Consider the following 27,230-nt stretch of genomic DNA (forward strand, 5'->3'; position numbering starts at 1 on the left):
CAGTATTAACAGCACTTTTCATTTTTATATTATTTCACTATCAACTGCATTACTATTTTCCTGATGCTAATTTTAAACTTTGGAGTTGTTTTAACTGATTGAGATTGAGCTAAATGACAACCCCAGAGGCACAATTACTAAGTAATTACTAATCACTTTATTAGGCTAACTGGTAATAAATTAATGGTCAATGGTTTCCCTTGGTAACCAAAGACAAAACCCTGGAGATCCCCAAATGCTTAAATACCTTTGGAAAAGGAAGTGCCTCTGGCAGATGAAAACCAACCCTGATTGGTGAAAAATTAATGAGATCATAGACTTTAAATAAGGAGGTGGACTGAAAGCCTTTTAGCTCCTCCTGCTGAGAATATGATTTGATCATGAGATTCAACTACCTTTAGCAGTCTTAACAAAGGAATCCAGTCTCTACTCAGATCACTCTCATTAGTTTGCTGTTTTATGAGCTGGGTTACCCTACACTCCAATGGAAGAAAGCAATAACATGGGCTTATTTCCTAAGGGCAAGAATTTACTTATACTCAAAATAGAGGTAAAACTCCTAGGAAGTAGATTTCTGTGCAAGATTGAGGAGCATGTGAATTTGGGCAATTCATCTATCAGCAGTGTGCTTCAGAGACTAACTGGTCTTTGGAAGTTGGTTCCTGAATGAGGAAGTAAAAAAAAACCCACCATCTTACTAATTTGATAATTGGTTATTAATATAATCGAAAAATAATCATTTCTTTCAAGATACAGTTAGCCTGCTAATTCTTTCTCCCTACAGTCTCTTAGTCCCTTTTTATTTTCAATTTCATTTTCTACCTTTTTAAATTCAAACCCTTCTTATTATATTTCCAGATTACTTTAATATCTCTTAAGTGTATTTAAAGATATTGGTCTTCTTACATTCTTGCCCTGAACTTATTCCATCCTCTCATAGTGTCACAAAGTTGTAAGAACACAGTAAAGTCATGATAATATAGGATTTTAAAAATGGAAGCAAAGATCATTTAGTGAAAAAGTTCTTAAATATGTTATTTGTATTTTGTTATTATTAGTTTCTTTTGTAATCCTTTGTATTTTATCTTATACATTTAAAATATTCTGAAGAGTACTTGTGCTTAATCAGACTGTCAGATCCATGACCAAAAAAAAAAATTTAGAATTTCAGATCTATCTTAGTCTTTTCATTTTACAGATGTAAAAAACTTAGGCCCATGGATAGAAACTGATCTACTAAATGGTAGTAACTGAGAAACTAAGATCTTTCCATTACATCAAATCTCCCTTCCTGTCTAATGGATGAATTCTCCTTGCCATTAACTGATTAGTATTCTTAAAATGCCATTTGCATTATATCCATTCTCTGCATATACTTTTTGATTCTGTCTTCCATGTCTTCTGTTGTTGCCTTCACCTGGTAAGAAGTCCCTTTTTGCTACCACTTCCCTCCAATTTTTTTCTTCATATTTCACCACAGTATTCACTTCCTATACTATCTTTCCTCATTAACTGCAGAAATAATATTGTTTTACTTTTTATTTCCTTAGCACTTAAAACTAAATCCACTTCATGTGATCTTGAAATTATTTTTAGCTAGTAAACGTACTTATTGTCAACTTTAATTTTCACTCCTTGAGGGTTAATTCAGAGGAGAGAGGTGGTATTATACAAGAATTGCTTGTTGGGTAAACTAGTTTCCTTTCAGCCATGCTTAATGACCACTCCTCTCATCCATCCCCAACCCCAGAGAGAAAGCAGGAATTTGAGAATATAAAGTCTCAGTTTTAGCTTTTTCTTATTATTCACCTTCCTGAAAAGAATTTGTCAAATTACATTTTTCACTCTGATCCTTGATTTTGTCTTTTAAAATATAGCATAAATATCCTATTGAGGGGCAGCTAGGTGGCACAGTGGATAGAGCACTGGCCCTGGAGACAGGAGGACCTGAGTTCAAATCCAGCCTCAGACACTTAATAATTGCCTAACTGCGTGACCTTTGGCAAGTCACTTAACCCTATTGCCTTAAATTTTAAAAAATGTCCTATTAACTTTTTCCCATTTCTGTCTAAATCTGTCTGCTTCTGTCATGGGTAATATGTGCTTGACTATTAAGAGTGTCTGGTGTGTGGGGAGCCTAAGTGGTGCAGTGGATAGAGCACCGGCCCTGGAGTCAGGAGTACCTGAGTTCAAATCCGGCCTCAGACACTTAATTACCTAGCTGTGTGGCCTTGGGCAAGCTACTTAACCCCATTAGCCTTGCAAAAACCTAAAAAAAAGAGTGTCTGTTGTGGATCATACAGTTTGGGATCTGATTAGCAACCTCCCTTCTGCAGAGATCAGACAGAATAATAATTGTGTCTCTTTTGTCTATAGTCCAAAACAACCTTGACCCCATGGGTAGGGCTCCGGAAGATCAATGTGTCCTATTGGTGCTGGGAAGACATGTCCCCATTTACAAATAGCTTACTTCAGTGGCTGCCGTCAGAACCAAGTGATGCTGGATTCTGTGGAATCTTGTCAGAGCCTAATACCAAGGGCTTGAAGGCTGCAACCTGCATTAATCCACTTAATGGAAGTATTTGTGAAAGGCCTGGTAAGTATACAGTTCATTAAGGCTTCCATTTTTCCTTCCCTTTTTTCTATATTTATTTAAGTACCCACTCTTTGGAGAGCCTTGTGCTAGGTCCTTTGGCTACAGAGAAAAATAAGACTCCATGTTTTTCCTTCAAATGGTTTTTGTTCAAGTGTGTGTGTGTGTGTGTGTGTGTGTGTGTGTGTGTGTGTGTACAGGCTCCATCTATATATGCATGTTATTCATTAGAAAACATTGACTAGGTATCTACTAACCTATTGCAGCAAAAAAAAAGAATATTAGATTTGGAGATGGAGGCTATGTTTAAATCTTTTCTTTGCCCCTCACTACCCACATGACCATGGTTAATTCTCTCATCCATACTCCATCTATAAAGATGAGGAGATTGACCTGGATGACTCTTGATAGCCTATCCAACTCTAAATCTATTATCCTAAAGTCTGGAATAAATATGGGCTTTTTCCAAAAGAAAGAGTACAGATATGCACCCCCTTATTAGATGCCTAATGGCAGCTGAATGGCATGGCATAAATGTCATTTCACTTCTTGTTAAACCAATCAATCAATCAATCATTTGGCTTCATACTATGTAGCAATACCAAAATAAATGTGAGTAGCAGGGGAAGGCAGAGCATTTCCAACAAAGAAGACCATGAGTGTAAGGGCACAGAAATGAGTAGGGGCTACATATTTGACTGGCCTAGACAAGCAGATGGCATTATATGTGTTCTTAGAGATAACAGGGTACCATCTGGATTAGTTGAGAAGTGTGGTGACAAAGTACAGGTGTACTTTAGAAAAATTGCTTAGACAAATGGGGAGCATGACTTAGAGTGGAATAAGACTTAAAGCAGGAAGACTATCTAGGAGATTATCATAGTGGTTCAAACAAGAGATGAATGCCTTGAACTAGGATGGTTTTGGTAGGACTAAGAAAAAAGAATGAATGGGAGGGCTGTGATAGAAGTAGAATATATGACGTGAGGGAGAGTTAAGGAGACCAGGATGACATGGAGGTTGTTTGAGCAGGTACCATTTTCAGTAAGTGAAGGAGAATTAAGTTCCTGAAGAGTCAAGCAGAGCAAGGTCAGGTTGAGTGTACACACAAGCAGATGCATGATTAGACTCTTTTAGATTCTGTCACTGTTCTCTCAGAAGATTGATAGATTTATTTCTTTTTTTACAGAGTGTAATCAGATTATAAATGGATTTAGGCTTTTTCCCTGATTCTAAAATATTCCTGAATCTTCCAGAAGAAATTTGTTTAGAACCATAGACTAATAGAAGAATAACTATTCTACTTCAAAATAATGATAATGTGGTCACCTCCTTGGTTTCACCTCTTCCCCACAACCCCATCAGAATCGCTCTCTTATAGACTAGAATATTATTTAGAGTATAACAAATATTAATCCAGTGCTTTATGTAGAAGCCCTATGCTTTGAATAAAACACAAAGCCTTCAGAGAGTTTGTAATTTTGTGTGTGTTCAGGCAGAATGATAGATGACATAAGAGAGGAGAAAAGTGCTAGGGAAAGTCCAGTCAGGCAAAAAGCATTTATTAAATGCTTACTGCTGGTCATGGACTGTGCTTGAGGCTGGGCATACAAAGAGAGTAAAAGCATTTTTTCCTTAAAAAGATCATATTCTAAAAAATTTGTAAGTAAATAAGGTCATACATACAGAATAGAACCAGAAATTTCATGGAAAACTTTAAATACTTCATGAAATATTGAGGGCAGTTAAAGTGTCCTTTAAAAGAGGGTTAGCATTTTGACAGGAGAAAAATATTACTCTAGGCAGAGAAGTATCTAAATGCAAGAGTAGGTAGAAATGTCTTAAGCCATTCACAGAAGGGCAGTTGGTCCAGGTGCTACTTAGGATGCCTTTAGAGAAATGGTAGATGATAAGACTAGAATAACATGGAGTGCTTTAGCAGATAACATTCAATTAATAAATTATTGAAATCACTGAAAGAAAAAGATGATGGGAATATATAGTGCTATGTAGAGTGGATGAGAGGTGTGGGAAGAGTTTCCTTGATAGATTAGAAGATACCTTGATGGCTCTTTGATCTCATGGATACTTCTTCCAGTGATATAGATTGGAGTCCATCCATGCCTTTCATAGAGGTAGCATGAAACATGGATAGTTTTGGATTTAGAGTATAAAAGTTCAAGGATTTGAATTTTTCTTCTTTAGCTCCATAACTGGGAAAGTCAGGTAACTTCTTTGAACCTTTTTTCTCATTTTTCATTAAACCATGTCATCTGAGGCTCAGATGTGATGTTTTTAAATTATTTTAGAAACTTTTTTATTGTTTATTATGTATTTATTTATTTTATTATTACAATAATCTTGTTGTGAAAGTAAATGTAAATACCCTTTCACACCCCCCCCCCCAAAGATAGAGAAACATCAAGAGAAATGAAGTGAGAGGTGAAAAAAAAAGTGTACTTCAGTTTGTGCTCAGATTCCAATCGCTCTGTCTCTGGGATGAATTGCCTTCTTTATCATAAGTCCACCAGAGAAGTTGCTTCAATATCTTTTCCCACAGCCCTTATTACTAGCTGTATTTCCCTCCATCCTGTTCCTCCCCACTCCCATTTATTCTGTTCTCTCTCTCTCCTTTCACCCTGACCCTGCTCAGAAGTGTGTTGTATCTGATTACCCTCTTCCACGATCTTCCCTCTCTTCTTATCACCTACACCTCCCTCCTCTCCCCCATTCCCCCTATCCCATCCTTTTCCTCTCATTTTCCTCTAGGGTAAGATAGATTTCTATGCCCTAAGTATGTATGTTATTTCCTCTCTGAACCATTTCTGATGAGAGTGAAGACTCAGTCCTTTCCCCCTTCCACTCCATTGCAAGTTTTTTCTTGACTCTTTTATGTGGAATATCTTAGCCCATTCTACCTCTCCTTTCCCTTCCTCCCCAGTACTTTCTTTTATCACCCATTGACTCCATCTTCATACTTTATTATACCATCATATTGCTCTTTCCACCCTCTCTATGCTTCACCTAAGTCCTGTACTTGGAGATCAGACTTTGTGTTCTCTCTGGTCATTTCAAAAAGTTTTAAAGTCGCAGGGCTGCTTCAAGGCTGGCGCTGGCTCTGGCCTGGGCTCCACACTCTCTCTGTTGTACAGAGTTCTTAACTGCCTCTTCAAGCTGTCTCCTTTGATCCCTGTGTTGGAAGATCTGGAAACCCCCCCCCCTCCCCCGTCATGGACACAGGCATGCCCAGTTACTAAGGCATGCTGCAGGCTGTTCCTGGAAGGCTGAACTGGTTTGCCCCAGCCAGGCTGTGCTGTGGCCCAGCTGTGCTATGGCTCTTTCCAACCCCTCTGGTCCTGGTGAAACAGACTTTTCCTGTGAATCTTCTAAGTTATATTGGACTGGGAAATTGTCTCATTCAGCCATTCTGTGGATTCTGCCCCTCTAAATTTTGGCTAGAGTCATAATTTGATTTTTGGAGTTTTGGGGGGGATGAGTTTCTGAGAATTCCTGCCCTCACTCCACCATCTTGGCTACACCTATTTTGGAAACTTTCAAGCACTATATAAATGTCTCCTCTTGGTATTATTATCTTGTATGACTCCTGTCCATATTTTACAAGAAATTCTCCATTGCAGATCCACCCAATGTACTGGAGACCATTCTCTTGCCATTTTGACTTTGCAAGACACCAGTGGAATATATACGTGTGTGTGTGTGTGTGTGTGTGTATGGATCATCTTTTAACCCTCTCATTATGTTATTCATCTACCTCTTCTCTTCATACATCTCATTAGTTTATCAATATTGATGTAGATGATTTTTCATTGAACAAAGTTCTCATTTAAGTTAGTGTTTATACATCTAAAAACTATGATTCCTCACAATTTTGGCAACTATTTCTGCTCCCCTACCATTCTGTGCAGAAGGACCTACAAGGACTCAGGGCAGTTTTGCACTTAATCCTGGGTGGTGATAGGGAGCCACTGGAGTCTTTTGGGGAGTGGGAGAAGGGAGGTTGAGTAAAAAACAATGTATCTGTCGGTACCATTTATTGAGTCATTAATTAAGTGCATACTCTGCACCTGGCATTGGAAGTGATATTCTTAATGATGATATAATGATAATTCTCAATCAAGAAAAGGCTAAATTATAATCAGGATACTTTGATAACTAAGGTAGAAAGGAATATAATTCTTAGAATATCTTCACTGAAATATAAAAGTATGTATTTATAGGATTAAATTCAAGGTAGGTTGAAAAAGAGGGCAGCTAAGTGGTACAGTGGATAGAGCACCAGGTCTGGGAAGATTCAAGTTCATATTTGGCCTCAGACATTAGATGTGTCTTTTAACTCTGTGAGTCACTTAACCCTTCTTGCCTTGGTTTCCTCAACTGTAAAAAGAGCTGGAGAAAGCAAGGTCAAACCACTCCAGCATCTTTGCCTAGGAAACTCCAGTGACTGAAAACAGCTCAAAAGTTAGAAAAGTACATTGATTCAGAATACCTTCTAATCAGATGAATGAAGTGTTTTTATGTTTAATATAAAAAATTTTTAGTCAGAGGCAGTGACACCAAATATAAATGTGATGACTGAGATCAGTCTAACAGCGGATATCACTAAGACAACATTGCAGTTTTGTTCAGTCAAATTGGTTGCATTTTTGCTAAATGCCTTCCTGGCTTTTCATTAAAAGTTCAATTGACTAGACAATGTATGATGTAGAAATGGTTTTCACTCATTGCTGCTAGTTTCATATGTTCTATTTCTCACCTTGAATAACCAGCTAGAAAGTAATCAATTCAACAGAAATTCTAAGTATACAAAGTCCAAAGGTGTATTCTGTTTAAGTCATTGTTGGTTGTGTATAGTATCATTTTGCTTCTTCCATTAGTGGGTAGATTAAGGTTGGGGTTTTTTTAGGGTTTTTTTTTTTTTGCAAGGCAAATGGGTTTAAGTGACTTGCCCAAGGCCACACAGCTAGGTAATTATGTGTCTGAGACCGGATTTGAACCCAAGTACTCCTCACTCCAGGGCCAGTGCTTTATCCACTATGCCACCTAGCTGCCCCTAGTGAGTGGATTAAGAAAAAAATCCTGAAATTTTCTATTTGAAAGTGACCTAACTTTAGAACCTCCTTCTTCTTTGTTGTTTTTTTTTAACAAAAATATAGCATCTCATTTGTTAATTTTGCCATGTGTCCTATAATTAAGTTTTATGTGTTGGTTGATTCTAGTTTGCTCTGTTAACATTTGCTAGTACCATTCCAAATCTGTAGAAGAAGCATAATGCCTCCCTTCTGGGATCTTACTAGCCAGGGTGAAGCTTACTTGGGATCTCTGTTCTAATTAAACTCAGATTCCATCATTTATTTTGTTTGGTTACCATGTGTTTTATCAAAACAATCTTTCTCCTCCTCCTCCTCTGCTGTCTCCTCCTCCTCTTCTGACTCCTCCTCTTCCCTTTTTTCTTCTTTCTTCCTTCTTTCCCCCTTTTCTCCTCTTAACCACCTCCCATCCCTTAGCCCCATTTTGAAATTACCTTCCTTTGCCCTTAGCAAATTGGGATGGTGAAATACATGGCCAGAGCTTGGCTATCAGATAGGTATCAGAAGCTTCAAATGTAAAGTTTGATATACTTTTCTGTTGTTTTTTCCTCATCCAGCCAACCACAGTGCCAAGCAATGTCGCACCCCCTGTGCCTTGAGAACCATGTGTGGAGAGTGTACCAGTGGCAGCTCAGAGTGTATGTGGTGCAGTAACATGAAGCAGTGTGTGGATTCCAACGCATATGTGGCTTCCTTTCCTTTTGGCCAATGTATGGAGTGGTACACCATGAGTAGCTGTCCCCGTAAGGAATCTATTCAATTTATAAAATGAATTCTTGACTGAGAGCTTGTGCATGTGTAGTGTGTACATGTGTGCATGTGTGGTGGTAGAGGGGTATATGTAGGCATGTGTCTATGTTTGTGCCTCTATTATATATATATACATGAAGCCATAAATCAACTATGGGCAAAATACAGCAATGGGCTAAAAGTTTTAGCTTATGAAGTCCTTCCTGGTCTAATTATGTTGTCCTACCACTGTCTTGTAGAAGCTTATGATTATATTGGAATTCTGTCACAGATAGATACGTATCTGAAAGATATCAGAATAAAACTACTAATTGAATAGTCTGGGACTACTACATTTTAGGGTTTAGGAAGAGAACGTGTAATTGGTCCAGTAATCAGTGAGATCAAACATTGGAATGTGACATCTTTGCAGAGTACAGTAAGGTCCTATTGACAGATCTATGATTTTTTTCAGGGATTCATGAATGAGTTTTCAGTGATCTTTGATAAGAAATTTCTCTGCCCCCCAACTGAGATATGTTGCTGTGAGCTTTATATTGGTCTTAAAGTATGGTGGGGACCCACTGGTTAGTATAGATTGTTTGAAAGTAAAACAGACCATTTCAGAAAAATCTATGAACTTTTAAAAATGTCATTAAATATCATTGATTAAATTCTTAAAAATGACTAAAAATGATAGAGATTTGGTAAAGATTTTTCATGTATTGTACCTCTGCAAAATCCTCCCCTTCACCATGATTACTCTGTTAGGCTATATCATTGGAGCATAAGATACAGCAGATTCTACAGTATTGGAAAGGCTTTAAAGACCATCTACTAATCAAATGTATAATTTACATGCAGGTTAAATTAATTTAAAATGGTAATACATGTTAATAAGTAAATTACAATTGAAAGTAGCTTACATCCATCATTATAATTGGATATCAAGAGATTTAGTGATGAACTATGGGAATAGGTAATAGATTGGTTGGCATAGGGAAACAAGTTGAAATATGATTTAAGTACCCTAGATAAATTTATATTTGGGGAGTTCTGGTGATACTTGTATTCTAGAGAAACCAGATGAGTGGGGAAGATAGACTATCATGATGTGTAGGAACAATTAGAAAATCCTCTATTCTCAGACCTCTTGCTAGACTCCCCAATATGGTTCTGAATATTATAATTGTAAGATACATTAAGAGCATGGAGAAGGGTGAAAAGAGAACTCTAAATCTAGTAAATGATGTTTGTGAGGAAAACCAAAGGAATTTGATATTCGTTTCTAGAAAAGAGAAGGCCATAAGAGACTGGATCATTTTTTCTAAGATCTTCTTGTTTTGCTTTGATTCCTGTAGGATTAATTGTTCTTAGTCTAAAATTATAATAGAAGGAAATTAGATATAAAGAATGGAAAAATCATAGGGCTGAAAATCAGAAGAATCTTGACTTTCCTTTGTCATAAAGCTAGTTATGCCAAAATTAGTTTATCATCTGGCCTCAATTTCCATATTTATAAAATGATTGCATTTAACAAAGATGATCTCTAGTGTCCCTTCCAGCTAAAAATATATATATATAATTTTCTAATTGAATTATTTAATTGTTTTTGTGGGTACAATATACAGGAAGCAATGAAAGAAGACCTTACTGAGATTAGAAAACTTGACTTCTATTCCTGGTTTTACCATTGATTTCCTTGAGATCATGAGATTTCCTTGAGATCTTCTTAGCTTCCTTTATACTTCTTCTGTAACTTTCCTTTAAAGTTAGACATTCTGACATTGTCAATTGTAAAATATTTCTCTTTAATCATTAAGAAACAGTTTACAACTTTCTGCCAAATGATTTGTGTGTCCTTTTTAACCCTTAATTTCTTTTTTTAAAAAAGAATAAAAAGCTACCTTTTACTAATTATTAGCATGTGGGATTTTTGTAACCTGATGTTTTGTTTTTAATAGCGGAAAATTGTTCTGGCTACTGTACTTGTGGTCATTGTTTGGAGCAACCTGGCTGCGGCTGGTGTACTGATCCGAGCAACACTGGCAAAGGGAAGTGCATTGAGGGCTCTTTCAAAGGGCCAGTGAAGATGCCAGTGCTGGCACCCACAGGAAATCATTATCCACAGCCACTTCTTAATTCTAGCATGTGTCTAGAAGACAACAGATACAACTGGTCTTTTATCCAATGTCCAGGTAACAGATACATTCTCTTTTTGGTCATTTGGTTGAAAGAAATCATTCCTTGTCCTTTTTCTTTTAAAAGTTCACTGTGTTAAAGGTGGCTAGGTGGTGCAGTAGGGGCGGCTAGGTGGCACAGTGGATAAAGCACCAGTCCTGGAGTCAAGAGTACCTGGGTTCAAATCCGGTCTCAGACACTTAATAATTACCTAGCTGTGTGGCCTTGGGCAAGCCACTTAACCCCATTTGCCTTGCAAAATCCTAAAAACAAATAATAGTAGTAATTGTAGATATGGCCAGGTGGCACAGTGGATGGAGCACCAGCCCTGGAGCCAGGAGCATTCACACCCAAATCCAGCCCCATACACCCAACAATCACCCAGCTGTGTGACTTCCAAGCCACCCCAATCCCACTGCCCTGCAAAAACCAAAAAAGAAATAAAAAGACCCAAAATAAAATAAAATAGTAATAATAGTAGGAGCAGCTGGGTGGCAGACAGAACACTAGTCCTTGAGCCAGAAGCACCTGGGTCCAAATCTGGCCTCAGACACCCAATGATCACCCTGCTATGCAGCCCCAGGCAGGCCACCCAGCACCATTTACCCTGCACCCCCCCCAAACAATAATAATAATAATAATAAATGTGCTTCAGTCTGTGTTCCAACACCACCAACTCTGTTGCGGGTGGATCACATTCTTTATGGTAAGTCCATCACAAAAGTTACTTCCATATTTTTCCACCGTTGCCATTGCTGATCACAACTCTCTCCTTTGTCATTTCTCCACTGCCTTGTACTATATTTTCTCTCTCCTTTCACTCTGAATCTGCTGTAGGGTAGCTGAGTGGTGCAGCAGACAGATCCCTGGCCCTGGGCCAAGAGGCCCCAAGCCCCCATACGTCCCCTTAGACCCAACATCCACCTGGCCCTATGGTCCAGGATAGGCCATCCAATCCCAGCCCCTTGCAAGAAGTAAAAAAGAAAATGTGTTATATATGACCACTCTTCACCCATGGTCCATCCTCTCCTCCTTTATTCACATCCCCACCCCTTCCCCCTGCTCCCCCCTCCTTCTTACTCCAGCTGTCTATACCCCATTGAGTATATTTGCTGTTTCCTTTCCTAGCCATCTCTGATGAGAGCAAAGGTTCCCTCATTCCCCCTTGCCTCCCCCCTTCCATATCATTGCAATAGTTCATTGTAATAAAGAAAAATCTTATTATATGAAATATCTTGGCCTGTTCCCCCTCTCCTTTTTCTTTCTCCCATTACATTTCCCTTTTTTCTATTGACTCCATTTTTATACCATATTTTATCTTCAAATTCAGCTTTCCTCCTGTGCTTCATCTATAAAAGCTCCTTCTACCTGCTCTGTTAATTGATAAGGTTCATATGAGTATTATCAGTGTCATTTTTCTATACAGGAATACATGCAGTTCATCATCATTAAGTCCCTCATATTTTTGCCTTCTCCTCCAATCTCTATGCTTCACCTGAGTCCTGTATTTGAAGATCAAACCTTCTGTTCAACTCTGGCCATTCCAACAGGAACATTTGAAATTCCCCTGGTTCATTGAAAGTCCATCTTTTCCCCTGGAAGAGGACATTCATTTTTTCTGGGTAGTTGATTTCTCAATTGCATTCCAAGCTCTTTTGCCTTCCAGTATATTATATTCCAAGCCCTACAAGCTTTTAATGTAGTTGCTGCTAAGTCCTGTGAGAACCTGATTGCAGCTCCACGGTATTTGAATTGTGTCCTTCTGGCTGCTTGTAATATTTTCTCTTTGACTTGGGAGTTCTGGAACTTGGCTATAATATTCCTAGGGGTTGGTTTTTTGGGATCTCTTTCTCAAGGAGATCAGTGGATTCTCTCCATTTCTATTTTGCCCTCTGCTTATAGGATATCAGGGCAATTTTCCTGTAGTAATTCTTTGAAAATGATGTCAAGGCTCTTTTCCTGATCATGACTTTCAGGTATTCAAATAATTTTTAAATTATCTTTCCTAAATCTGTTTTCCATATCAGTTGTTTTTTCAATGAGATGTTTCACATTTTCTTCTAATTTTTCATTATTTTGGTTTTGAAGTATTGAGTCCTGATTTCTTGTAAATTCAGCAATCTCCCTGAGTTCTACTCTTTGTCTGAAGGATTTCTTTTCCTCAGAGAGCTTTCTTATCTCCTTTTCCATCTGGCTAATTCTGCTTTTTAAAGCATTCTTCTCCTCAATAACTTTTTGAACTGTTTTATCCATTTGACCTAAGCTGGTTTTTAGCATGCTATTTTCTTCAGCATTTTTTTTTGATTTCCTTGACTAAGCTGCTGACTTCATTTTCATGTTTTTTCCTACATCTCTCTCATTTCTTTTCCCAGTTTTTCTTCTATCTCCCTAATTTGATTTTCAAAGTCTTTTTTGAGCTCTGTCATAGCCTGAGCCCAATTTCTGTTTTTTTCTTGGAGTCTTTAGATGCAGGAGCTTGTGCTTCCTCATCTTCAAATTGAGTATTTTGGTCTTTCTTTGCCTCACAGGCAAAGTATTTCTTAATGGTGTTCCTCTTTTTTCTCTGTTTACTCATTTTCCCAGCTTGAGCCTGGTTTTGAGGTGCTTCCTGAGCTTTTGGGACACTCTGGTCTGTGAATGACCATAAGCGCCCCTTGCCCACCATGGGACTGAGGTGGGGGAGCCCTGCTGTTTTATGGGGGGTCCTAAACTGAGATCAGGATCTGAATGTGGTCAGAACCCCAGCATCCTGTTCCAGGGGGCAGAGGACAGAGCTCGGCAGTCTCTCTCTTCACTACCCTCCCTGGGCTCAATGGGCTCATGTCCTGGAGGCTCCTGCTTACTGGCTCCACCTGCTTCTGTTTCCTGGATCTGGACTACCTTGGCCACCTGCTTGCTGTGTGCCCTGAGAGCTGGGCTTCATCTGCTCGCTCTGGCAGAGGTCCCCCTGCTGTGCCCCCAAGTTGTGCCCCATGCTCCCCAGGGCATAGCTCAGGAAACTCCCCCACTACGAGCTGTGGCTCCCAGTGCCTGGGAGGCTGAAGTTCTTTTGCTCTGGCAGGCCACCCCTTTGGAGGGATGCCCCTCCAACCCCGGGGGCAGAGCCTTTCTACTCTTTTCCAAGTTACCTTGAGTAGGAGAACTTCCTCACTGGGTCCCTCTGTGGGTTCTGTCTCTTGAAAATGTAGTTAGAGTCCTTAGTTTATAAGTTTTATGAGAGAGTGCCTAAGAGATGATCCTCTCTTGTCACCATGTTGGCTGTGCCCCCTGGAGTATTTATTTCATGTAAGATTAGTTTTCCCTAATGATATGTACTTTCGTTTTTTAGGTTTTTGCAAGGCAAATGGGGTTAAGTGGCTTGCCCAAGGCCACACACCTAGGTAATTATTAAGTGTCTGAGACCAGATTTGAACCCAGGTACTCCTGACTGCAAGGCTGGTGCTCTATCCACTACACCACCTAGCTGCCCCAATGTGTACATTTTAATAAGAGCTTTGCTCATTATTTTGCTGTATTGTAGAAAAATTGCCAAATTTTTTCTGCTGCCTACTTGTGCATATTTTCTGAATGAATAGAATGAAGTTTTATGCACCTTTCCTAGATAATAGGTAGCTACATGCACCCTTCCATCAGTAAGTCTGTTGTAACCTTTTGAAAGGTCAAATCTTGTAAATATAAAATCTCCACTAAGTATATGACATTTAAATGAGCTAGGCAGTACAGTGATAGAGCTCTTGGCCTGTAGTCAGGAAAATCTAACCTTAGGCACTTAATTGTCTGTGACCCTGGATCACTTTTCATCCTGTTTCTTCTATAGAACTTGCCTCACGTGATTGTTGTGAGGATAAAAAGAGATAATATTTTAAAAAGTACTCAGTACAATGTCTAGCAGGTGCAGTAAAAATGCTTATTCCTTTCCCTACTCTCAAGTCCCAGTTGATGATCAAACTATGGGGGATCATTTTTAGTTTTACAGGGTTCCAAAAGATAAAAAAAAAAAACCCTCAGACACCAACAACCACATAAATGACCTCTTTTATTTGTAATAGAATTTACGCTATCCAATATTTTGTATTTAAAATGGTACATAAAAGAATGTGTCACTACTGTGTAATACTTTAGGAAGTTTTCTTTGCAAGCATCCATTACTTTCAATTTTATCATTTGTAGATCAGTGTGATGACTATTTAAGTAAAATTCCTTTTGTTGGGGTGGCTAGGTGGCGCAGTGGATAGAGCACCAGCCCTGGAGTCAGGAGTACCTGAGTTCAAATGCAACCTCAGACACTTAATAATTACCTAGCTGTATTGCCTTGGGCAAGCCACTTAACCGCATTTGCCTTGCAAAAAACCTAAAAAAAAATTCCTTTTCTCACATGATCAATTCTGTTTATATGTGTATGCTATTCAGTATTTTCATAGAAATAGAAGGGTTGACAAAAACTGTCTAGTTTGTAGTTGAGCAGAAATTTCCCCTACATCAACTTCTGAAAGTGGTATACAGTTTTTATGTGAAGATCTCTCCTATGCCTCCCTATTAATGTAATTGAGTTACATTAATGTAATTTTTTTTGTCTTTTATAAGATTTGACATTTATCTATTCAATTTCATCCTAAGTGACTCTGATCAAAGACTGTAAAGGTCTCTTTGTATCTGATTTGGTCACTTAATGTTTTCTTCATCTTCTCTTTCTCCCTGGCCCTCCAACTTTGTGCTATCTGCACATCTGACAAGTTTGCTGTCTATGCCTTTAGCCAAATCATTGGCAAAAATGATAAATAGAATGGGGTGCCAAGTGCAAGTCTTTGGGCACTGGTTATCCTAACCCTTCCAAGCTGACATCAAATTGTTAGTGACTGACTAATTTTAGAGTCTAGCTAGTCAAGCCATTCTGTATGTACCTGATGTGTATTAATAGAAGTGGCATACTACAGTGGAAACAGTACTACATTTGTCATTCAAGGAACCCAGATGTGAATCATTGCTTTATCATCTGTGAGTTAACTTTTCTTGTCCTCACTTCCTCATATGTCAAATCAGATAAAAGACTGGATGATCACTAGTATTACTTTCAACTCTGAATCTGTCATTCTAGGATTACATAATCCTATATCTCTGTTGTCTTCAAGTCTAGTAAAGACTTTGTTAAATGCTTTGCTTTTATATAGTGAAGCTTTGGTTGTAGCATTCCTCAGTCTGCTAGTCTAACAGTCCTCTCAAAAAAAAAAGGTTTATCTGCCATGAATTAGTTGTTCTTGATGAAGCCATGCTAAGCTTTTGTAATCAGGGCTTCATTTCCTACCTGTTCATTAACATTCCTTTAATAATTAGACTTTTGCCCAAAATTGAAATTGGAATCACTGACCTATAGTTTGCTGACTCACTTTTTTCTCTAGAAAATTGGGACATTTGTTCTTCTTAGCCCTTAGTCACTTCTTTCTCTTCTGTCTTTAAAAAATCAGTAACAGTGCCTTGGCATTTACATCCAATTACATCTGCCAATCTGTGTCCAGACTAGAATGAAGTTTATCTGACACTGGTGACATCAAGGACAATATTTTACAGTAGAAAGGACAATGGATTTAGACATAGAAGACCTGGGTTCAAATTTTGGCTCTGCTGCTTTGTATCACTTTGATCATGTCACCTAACTCTTGACCTTAGTTCCTACCTTATAATTGAAGTATTTGGACTAGGTAGCCACTTTTCACATCTGGACCTTGAGTCCTAGGATCCTATTATTTCCTTATTTATATTAGATATTAACTCCCAACTAGGCGTTTTTTTCCTGACAAAATAGAAGTGAAATAATGCTTGAGCAGTTCTGATGCTTTCCACCAGTAGTTAGTTTCTCATTCATCCTGAATAGTTTTTCTCCTTTTTCTTTTATTAACTTTTTTCCTAGAATAGCTAAAAATCAACAGAAGAGCATTATTTTTTTTGCTAGCCTAAATCAGTTTTAAACTTAGTGTTTCTGACATTTTTTTACATGTTTTTTGTTCATTCTTTATCACCTACCCTTGCTTTCATTTGTATATGTTTTTTTAAAATGTAATCCAGATGAGTGAACTCTTGTAAATCCACATCTCTTCTCTTTAGGTAATGCCTTCTTTTTATACTTAGCAAAATTGTTTCTCTCTCTAAAATTTTATTCTTGAGAGCTTTCTAGCTCTCTTGGCTTGACTTTCCTGTGAAATGTTAGGTGACAAACTTCTCTTTTTTTCTCTTCAGTCTTTTCTTTGCACCTCTAGGTGAGTCTCTGACTTTGCCCAACAGTCCCCTCTTTCTGTATCTCAGATACTAAGAGTGATTCCCCCACGGTCACAACATAACTTTCATCTTTCATTTCTCACTCTGTTACAACTGCATATCCAGTCAGTTGTCTTTTCCTTGTAACATCTCTCACAGGTGCCCCCTTCTCTCCTCTGACACTGCCATCACTAGCATAGACCCTCTTCCTTCCATGGTTGGAATACTCAAATAACCTGCTGGTTGGTCTCCCTGCCTCAAGGCTTCCTCATCTATCTTCCTCTCAGCTGCCAAGTGATCTTCCTAAAGCACAGTTCTAACTATCTCACCTTCTCTATTTATAAAATTTAGTGATTCCCTGTTGCCTCCAGAATCAAATATAAAATTCTGTTTGATTAAAGCCCTTTGTAAATTTTACCCTTCTTATTTTTCTCACTTTCTCATATCTTATTCCCCTCACCACACTTGGTAATCTGGTGATCTCTTTCTTGCTAGTCCTCTCTCATGACCCTTCCTCTCCTGACTCAAAGCATTTTCTCTGACTGTTCTCATGCCTGGAACTTTTTGCCTCCTGGCCTCCTTCAAGTCTCAGCTAACATCTGACTTTATTCAGGAACCCTCTCCCAGTCCTCCTTAATCTAAGTACCTTTCCTCTGAGACTACCCCCAATTTATTCTATATAGGTCTTGTCTATTCATACTTGTTTGCTTGTTGTCTCCTCTGTTAGATTGTGAACTCCTGATGAGGAGGGACGTTTTTTTTTTTTGTATTCTCAGTACTTAACACAGTTACTGAAACATAGCAATTTCATTAATGAATACTAGTTGACTAATTTCTCTTAGAGTTCCTATCATATCCACTCAATCATTCATTTCTTCCTTGTCGATGAGAATAAGATATAGAATAAGATATAGAAACACACCACCTTTAATTATTTCCTTCACTTTTGAAGGTCAAAACTATCATGAAGGCAAGCCAAAATATAACTACTTTTGGCCAATTATCCAATCATCATTACCATGTCATGGCTCTGTCAGCTGCTTATCAGAGCTCAAACTCTTTATCTATTTCCCTGTTTTCTCTTGGTCTTTAATAGCATATAATGCAATAGTCTCTTTAGATTTCTGTGTTCCAACCCAAAGGCTGCATTTAGTATGTTTATTTTCTCTTTTACTCTCTCCCTAAAGTGATCAGGGTGCATTTTTTGGGGAGGAGGGGAGGGATGAACAAGTCCGTTATGCTTTGCTTTTTTGCTTTTTTATTCTCATGACATTCTAAATCCAGCAAGCTGCTTCAGATAGCTATAACTTTGGAAGACTTAAGTAGCCCAAGTCCATAAGTTTAGAGGATTTATTGCTTCTTTGCTGTGAAGTTGTTGCTATCCTGAATTTCTTTTCTTCCCCTAGCGTGCCAATGTAATGGACACAGTAAATGTATCAATGAGAGCATCTGTGAAAAGTGTGAAAATCTAACAACAGGCAAACACTGTGAGACATGTATATCAGGCTTCTATGGTGATCCTACAAATGGAGGAACATGTCAGCGTAAGTGAAATCTAGTTTTGTTAAATATAAATCTAATTAATAATGCTGTATTTATTAAATTAAAAAATTGAGGTCTGACATTTTGACAAAGCAAATATGTGAGTGCTACATTTCTTAGCAGAATTTACTATTTTCAGTATACTTTAAACATTGTAAGTTTTCCCATCTATGAAGATTAAAAGTATAAAAATAATAACAATTACATATTTGGAGGAAAAACATGTAAAATTGAAAAGTAATATTAGCTAGAGTCTATATTGTATTCATATTAACTAAATCACTCATATAAACCAGTTTTCTAGTATTTAAATACTGTACTGAATTTTCTGATAGCATGTGAAATGTTTCATTAGAACTCTATTTAAATTGCATTTTTGTAGCCTAGAAAAATTCTCTAAACTCTGAGAAGTCTCCTAGTTATGTCTGAGATGCCTCAGAATATAGTATGTGTTGGTTCCACAACTGATGTCTGAGTGATGCCAGTGATGTGTAAAAGTACTATAGTTATTAATATTGGTGTTGATTTAACCTATTATGTCTCTTAATTTTTACAAAAAGATAGAGCCTTGAAGCCCCCCTTTATGTAATGTTCCATGATCATCTCTAATTGTCCTGGAAATGTAAAGGCAAAGGAGATAAATGTGGCCCCAATTATTCAGGGAAGACTTGATGAAGTAAAGTATGATGTGAGAGACTTTAAAAGGTTAGGTAGAATTTGGAAAGAGAGAGGAGTTGAGAGGGCATTCCAGATAAAGAAAATAATTTAGAGGACAAATAAGTGTAAATTTGAAGCTTTCCCTTGAAATTGAAGTTGGAATATATGAGAGTCCTTCACTGGAATTGGAATCAGGAAGACCTGCATTCCCAGACCCTGGCCAAATCAATTAACCTGTTTACCTCAGTTTCCTCAACTGTAAAAATGGTGATAATATAGCATCTATATAGCTGTTGTGAGCTGTAGAAATGCTCACTGTTATATATAATGCAGGATATAGAGGGTGAAGGAGATTGGGATGAATTGTTTAGACATGTAGGAACAGTACCATCACAATGTAATGTCTTAAAAAGAGTATCTGGAATAGGATTCATGAACTTTAAAAATTTATATTTCTAAAGAAATACTTTAAAATATTTTGATAACTGTTTCAAGTATGGTTGTTTTTCTTTGTAATTCAGTGTATTTTATTCTATTCATTTGAAAACATTCTGAGAAAGTCGTCTTGGAGTGGGCTTGGAGTCAGGAGTACCCGAGTTCAAATCCAGCCTCAGACACTTAATAATTGCCTAGCTGTGTGGCCTTGGGCAAGTCACTTAACTCCATTTGCCTTGCAAAAAAAAAAACCCTAAAAATTTAATTTGTATTTTCAAAAAACTATGTAATAGAAGTTCAGTTTAATATCCAGTTCTCTTTTTCTATTCTTTGTACATTGAAGTATTTACATTTAAAGTTCATAACTTTTTTTAAAAAGAGTGATAAATGAGAAATCTGAAAAAGTCCTGAAAGAATAGTAAGAGTTGGAAGCTTGGAAAGATAACTCTTCTTGTAGAATAACTGATAAAAGTTGATACTACCTCCTGAGAATGACTAGAGTCAATCTTCAGGTCTCTGCTTAATTCAGTACCATCAGTGCTTGACCTTTGTGTTAAATTTACTGATTGAAAATTTTTCACCATCCAATTGCTATCCCTTTTCTTTCTCTTTCATTTTTCAATTAAAGTGGTTTTATAGGCTGATTGGAAACTGATTTTTTTTACCCAAATATAAAGCTCTGTTTTCTTTAATTTTCACAGCTTGCAAGTGTAATGGTCATGCTTCCCTCTGTAATACAAATTCAGGCAAGTGTTTCTGCACCACCAAAGGAATCAAAGGAGATGAATGCCAATTGTGAGTATCACCTCCTTGTACTATACTGAATTTGGAATCCTGGTAGGACAATTGATTTTTAACAAATGTAATTACATTCATTTAGTATTTATAGTCAGCTACATATAAGTGATTTTTGCTAATGACAGGAAGGCAAAGAAATCTGTTAAAGTTATGATCAAAGTCTTTTAGACTTAAGATTTGCCTCCTTTCACCATATTTGTTCAAAAACTGACCAAAAATAATGATAGAATCATAAATGTAGAGTTGGAAGAACTAAGAGCAACCTTCTAGTTTAGTTTTCATATTTTACAGCTGAGAAACTGAGACTCAAATAGTTTAAATTATTTGCCCTAGGTTAGACAAGTGTTACTTGACATAACCAGGATTTGATCCTAATTCTTTAGCTCAAAGTCCAGCATTCTTTCCTATCTAATTGATTGATTTGAAATTTCACTTATATCCTATTCTCAGTTTCAGTGGTGGATTCTAAATTCTAGTGGAGATCATCACAGTGTGGGTACTATTAACCCCAGGAAATCCATAGTTTATACTTCATATTTAGAGAACTTAACCTATTGGTTATCACCCTTACCCATAATTGAAGCAGCTAATTCTCTTGTTCAAGGAAAGAAAGAATGGTTGACTTCCAGTTTTGCAGTATGAAAAATTCATCCTGCTCCATGAGTCTTTTGGACTCAATTCTTCCTTATGACTGACTTAAAAAGGGAGAGTGGAACTGAATTCCCTTTTTTTGGCCTACAACAATATTCTCCAAAAATGATCGGGGACCCCAAAAGGTTTCCCAATCCCTTTCAGAGATCTATAGGGTCAAAACTACTTTCATAATAATGTTAAATAACATTCCTAGTATGAGATCAACAAGTTTAGGAACTTTTGACCTTGGACTTCATTCTTATTATGCTTCAAAAACTTTACTGATATCTAAAATCTAGTTTTAGTTATGACACTCTGACCCTGTTGATTCCTAAGCTTACTTGATTTCTTGAGATCAGAGATTTATTATCTTTTCTCTGTCCTCCCTTCCGGTATTGCCACCATCCTTTGAGCATTAGCCAGGGGTAAGATACTCCCTTTTTTCCATTTTATCCCTGCTGCCACATATTCAAGGTCATGAGTGTATTTTCTAGAGCTTATTCATAAGAAAAAGAATATTAAACACAGAAATTATATAGAAGAGCCAGATAATTCAAAGTCTATATTAAATAAATTGGAAAGTGATCAAGTTTCTGGCTGAGTGTTATCATAGTTCTTCAGGACCCAAAGTGAATTTCTTCTTCACACCTCCAAATGAAAGTGACTATTTTTTAAACCAGAAATCAGTCTACCAACATTTGGTATTCCCTGACCTGTGCATATTGGAATGAACTTATTTGTGTGTTCTCTACAATTCCATGCTTACTTTTAGCCAGTCAGGATTTGTCAACTGAACCGGAGAGAGGAAGAAAGACAAATTTTTGTTTAAAACATTTCTTCTCCCATTTCCTGGAGGTAGAAGAACCAGAATATTCTGAATAGAGGCTTTGAAACAAATGGGTTGGGCGGCTAGGTGGTGCAGTGGATAAAGCACCGGCCCTGGAGTCAGGAGTACCTGGGTTCAAATCCCGTCTCAGAAACTTAATAATGCCCTAGCTGTGTGGCCTTGAGCAAGCCACTTAACCCCGTTTGCCTTGCAAAAAAAAAAAATTGAAAAAAAAAGAAACAAATGGGTCAAAGAAGAAACATCCCATCTCTTTGTGGTAGTACCTAGCTAGCATAGTTCTTAGGGAGGACTGCTTTAGAGGAAAGACTCATTCAGCAAATTCTTTTTTCTCCTTTTTCTTTACGAGAAAGTCTCAAGGATAAAAAGAAATATTTATGACTGCTATAGTATCTAACAGCAATATCTTATAAATAAGCATGTATCCACTGAACTTGCTGTTATTTTGCAGATAATAAAACTGTCCCTATAATAGACTGCCAGTTCTATTTATTAGACTGGGGATCTGTGTCTTAGGAGAATTGCTTGGTTTGATTTTAGTGTTTTACCAAAGTATATTCTTTGCATGTCTTATACTGCTAATAAATTCTGAAGAGAAGGCTACTAGTGGATCCCATTTTGGTTTTTAAAACCAAGATTAAATTAAAGGTGATATAATAAAATCCACTATACATCTCTTCTCCAGGATTAGGTATAAAGTAATAAAATATTGAGGCTCATAGACCTGTATGCTTGGAGAATTTCAATTTCCCTTAAAAGAGATTTTTTTATGTAATTCTGTCATCTTCATCCTAGATTCTCCTTAAAAGAGGGACAGGGTCACATTTTCAAGGCAGAGCGATTGGCCTGCATCTTTACCCCTCAAAATTGTAGTGAGCACAGTGTAGGGGCCACCTGGTTCTTGTCAGAAGGGATCTTAACCCATAACTTTGGTATTGTCTGAGATGACAGTTGTGGAAGGATAGAGAACATTTGCCTATCATGGGCCCTCCTTGATGTGCTATGTAGGTTTCTAGGTTTGCTATACTGAAAAAGTTTTAAATAAGAATTATTGATTTGTGGTGGACTAGTTGAAATCGAGATCTTTATTGAATATGCTGTTCCTTAAAGTATTCAAGTTATTTTTCAAATAGGAAACAGGTTTATTTGACTCTAAATAAACTAAGATTATTGTTTTCACATGACATTTTTGAAAATGGGAGCAAACTACTTAGGGAACATAGAAAAATAATTTAGAGATGACAAATTAGAAAGTATTTTCACTACTTATGTATGAATAATCTGCTTTGGAGAGGGTTTTGATTTCCCAAAGGGCAAAAAATGACTTAAAGGTATAAATGAAGAATTTGTAATTTAAATTTAAATTTCTCTTTTTTTTATTCAGTCTGCATTAGCCTGATTTGGTTTTTCAGTATTTGTTTAATGTATAGGTTTGTTTGTTTGTTTAGGTTTTTGCTAGGCAATGGGGTTAAGTGGCTTGCCCAAGGCCATGCAGCTAGGTAATTATTAAGTGTCTGGGGTCAAATTTGAACTCAGGTCCTCCTGACTCCAGGGCCAGTGCTCTATCCACTGTGCCACCTAGCTGCCCCATTTTTTTTTACTAGATGTTCTCCCAGAGAATAAATATTTGTCTGGATTGTTGGAGAAACAGAAAAAACAGAATGACTGTAGACTTATGTGACCAAGAGTGGGATATAAGTGAAAAAAGTGACTTCATTGCCTTGAAAAACAGTTTTTTACTTGTTTGATATGGATGAGACTTGAGTTCTCTGAGTCTATTTGATTTTAAGTCTCCTAATATAAAAACTACTTTTTCATCAATAAAAAAATGATAAATCTTAATTTTTTTCTAGATGTGAAGTAGAAAATCGTTATCAAGGAAATCCTCTTAAAGGAACATGTTACTGTGAGTATTTCTACCTTTCCTGTTTGATTGGGAACATGTTTGAGTGTTTACCAGGCACCTTTTTTATAAGTCAGCAGAACAAGGGACTCTGGTAGGAATCTGAATGTAGGAGCTTTTGGCTTGTCTACTAAAGGTTAGTGCCCTGGGTCTTAATAGATCCCTTAAATGACTGTTTTGGTTTGAAGGGTAGTGGTCACTATTTGCTGATACTCTGGGGCCTTTTTTTCCCCCTTCATCTCTTTTTTGTAATTCTGCTTACTCTATGAACCTTTGCCATACTGAAGAAGTTTTAAACAGGAATTAGTGATTTGTGGTAGACTAGTTGTCAAGATCTTTATTGAATATGCTGGGGAACAAGTTCAGAAACCAAAATAAGCATTAAAATGCAAATTAATAACCATACTTAAGGTTAGTTAAAATTATATTTATAAATATAATTCCTGAAACACAATTGGGCCCTACTATATGATTTGGCAGAAGCTTTGAGCATTCTCTAGAAGGTGTCTATGGATAAGCACTTCTGTGAAGTACGTTCATTTTCTTGGAATAAAAAATGCCACTTAATTGCAAAGCAGGTATTATCACATGAGCTATTAGGTTAACTTCAGATTAGCATTTATTCAGGGTCTACTCTGAGCAGAGTGCAGAAATCATGAGCTCAGTTTGTATTCTTCCTGTAAAACAAAGCCCCAAAGATTTTATCAGTCTTAACTCCATTATATTTGAACTGCTTTTCACTTTTCATTGTTTTATAAAAAATTACTCACATTTATTTAAAACTTTAAGTTTTGTGAAAGGTTTTATGAGCATTGTTAAATTCCACAGACTCCCCATTGTTGTCCTTCAGAATTGAAATGTACAAATAATTCTAATGAAAATGAAGCACTAATTGAACCTGAGAGAATAGTTCAGGATTTCATGGCAATTCTGAATGCATTTCTTTGGCCCCTGTTTTAAATATTGATGTCTCAAAATAATCTGTATATTCAAGGCAATGTTGTATCAAAGCAAAAGGCAGAATTTAAAAGGATGGAGAAATGACCAGTTGCATCAGGAAGTATTATCTAAGCTGGAGATGAGGGCAGAAATCCTTTGAGAATTTAGAGGGACTTAGTCCATAGCAATCAGAAGACTCAACAGGGTAGAAATGAGGAATTCCCTATTTCCTTAGAGGGTTAAGAGATCAACACGGGGAGGGACCTTTCATAAACTGAAACCCAAAACCCAAAACTAAAGTCATAAAACAGCAAAGGACCAGTTGAGTAAGGATGGGTGCTTGAAGTTAATATAAGGATAGCAGAGCCTCCTTTTTAACAAGAACTTTGGCTACTAGTCAATTTTTGGTGGTGTTGAGCTTTAGGAATTCTTTCTGGCTATTGAGACTTAGTATGGAGCTGAATCAAATAATAGTAACCAGGCCTCCCTGTCACTATTACAGAAGAGACATTTTGCCTACATTGTTTTCCTTTAAATGCTAGCTTGTTTTTTTTTTACTTTCCAATTTTTTACTCTACAGGTTTATTGGTTTCTAAAACTGCATAAATTTTCCCCCCACAGATACACTTCTTATTGACTATCAGTTCACCTTTAGTCTGTCCCAAGAGGATGATCGTTATTACACAGCTATCAATTTTGTGGCTACACCTGAAGAAGTATGATCAAGATGACCTAATGTTTCTCTGGATGTTTGTGATGATTCTTTGTATGAGGTTAAGGGTAGAGGGAATATTACATAATAGTTTTCAGGGTTGATTTTCTTCCATTAGTTTAAAAAAGATAGTACTCTTCTGTCATCACTTGGAATCTTTTTTAAAAAAAATGCTTTCTTGGACCATATGTACATTTTATGGAGCAATAATTCCTTCATACCTTTATGGCAGGGAAATTGAATTTTATTTTGGATTTGTAGCTCAGCTTAAGGAAAATCACCTGGGAATTGCTTTCCCCCTGTCAACACTTGCTCTTCTCAAAAGTTTTGGGTTTCTCATGAGACACTAGTCAAATGTAAGTTCCTCTGTAATTGGGAAAGTTGATAGTAATGAAATTTAACCATGGCTTTCCTGTAAAATCTCCAAATTGTTCTAATATTACTTAGTAACATGACTTTCTATTTTTGATCAGCAAAATAGGGACTTGGATATGTTTATCAATGCCTCAAAAAACTTCAACCTCAACATTACTTGGGCAACAAGCTTTACAGGTTAGTAAAATACTTAGTTATTGCAAAGAACTAAAATATGTTTGACTTTAGAATCTGGAAATATAACATCCAGTCTTTTTATTTTAGTTATGTGCCCAGTAGTGAAAATGTTTTGAAGGTTGGAAAGTGAAAAGATAAAAAGAATAAAGGTAGAAGAGACAGGGTGTTGGAAAGCATATTGGAGTTAAGATTAGGTACTCCCAAGTTCAGTTTCTAATATTGTCAATTTTAATCATTCTTAAATCTCAGTTCTCTAATCTGTAACTACCTATCTCATTGAGTTGTTGTGAGGAAAGTACTTTGCAAACCTTAAATCATTATTGAAATAACTGTTACTATTGGATTGAAAAGTTAACACATGGGGGTAGCTAGGTGGCAGTCACTTAACCCCATTGCCTTGCAAAAATCAAAAAAATAAATAAAAATTACTCCTGTTTCAGTGATCCTTTCATTCCAGACTCTCCAGAGCCTGAGGTTTTCCTCTGAATAGACTATCCCCTTTTGTGGTTACTTGCATGTACCATAAGCTGTTTCATAAATATTTTAAGCATTTGGATCCAGGACTATTTGGGTAGCACTCTTACAATGCATTAATCATTCCTGACATGTCTTGAGAGGATGAAACTTATATGTTCAGACAAGATAGAGCCACAGAATGATTTTAAAGACAAGGAAATTTATGGGAGTCAGCTTCAAGCTAATTCCGTGTTTGGGGGAATGGGGAATCCAACTATAAACAAAAGACTAAGAAAAGGCAGGCTTTGCATATAACAAAAGACTGGTTTACCTTTTAATACATAGCAGGCATATGTTTTCTGTGTAGAAAAAGTACACATGAACTTTGATCCCACATCATTAATGGAGTTAGTCCAGACAAAACTCAAACATGATACACTGCTCATATCCAAAAATTCATCTGTGGTCATAATAATGCAATGCTTATATCTTTGCAAAAAAAATTGTATAGCAGTTCTGAAGAGCTTAAGGGGTAGTGTATAGATGGTGAAAAGTGCCTATGAGAAAAGCTATGGAGCAATTGGGCGATGTTTGCCCTTGAAAAGGAGCCTGTGGTATCTTCAAGCCCTGAAGATTTATTATTTACTGTTCAGAGGACAGGAATTACCAAGTTACAAATTACCAAGACAACAGTGGTGGTACAGTTAAAAGAAAATTGGTTTTAAAAATTAGAGGTCCCCATTCTGGATTTGCTGATTACGAGGCAAATCACCTACCTTCCCCAAGTCTTTGCTTTATTACTGTAAAGTAGCAATAATAGCACCTGAAGTACCTGTCTTATAGAATTATTGTGAGAATAACATATATATGAAATACTTTGTTAAACTTCCAATGCTGTA

General features: G+C 37.0%; 1 protein-coding gene across 4 annotated transcripts in view; it reads left to right on the forward strand.

The window, feature by feature from the left end:
• The window catches only part of ATRN (attractin), a 229,602-nt gene that overhangs the window by 101,529 nt on the left and 100,843 nt on the right, over positions 1-27,230 (forward strand). For all 4 annotated transcript variants that reach the window (XM_074229992.1, XM_074229994.1, XM_074229991.1 and 1 more), the window contains exons 16-23: positions 2,377-2,596; positions 8,259-8,444; positions 10,395-10,628; positions 18,267-18,404; positions 20,196-20,289; positions 23,623-23,675; positions 25,233-25,327; positions 25,797-25,875. In XM_074229992.1, coding sequence (XP_074086093.1) covers positions 2,377-2,596; positions 8,259-8,444; positions 10,395-10,628; positions 18,267-18,404; positions 20,196-20,289; positions 23,623-23,675; positions 25,233-25,327; positions 25,797-25,875 — 1,099 coding nt within the window. The remainder of the gene's footprint in view (positions 1-2,376; positions 2,597-8,258; positions 8,445-10,394; positions 10,629-18,266; positions 18,405-20,195; positions 20,290-23,622; positions 23,676-25,232; positions 25,328-25,796; positions 25,876-27,230) is intronic.

Source organism: Macrotis lagotis, chromosome 3, assembly GCF_037893015.1.
Source record: "Macrotis lagotis isolate mMagLag1 chromosome 3, bilby.v1.9.chrom.fasta, whole genome shotgun sequence".
Classification (NCBI taxonomy): Eukaryota; Metazoa; Chordata; class Mammalia; order Peramelemorphia; family Peramelidae; genus Macrotis; species Macrotis lagotis.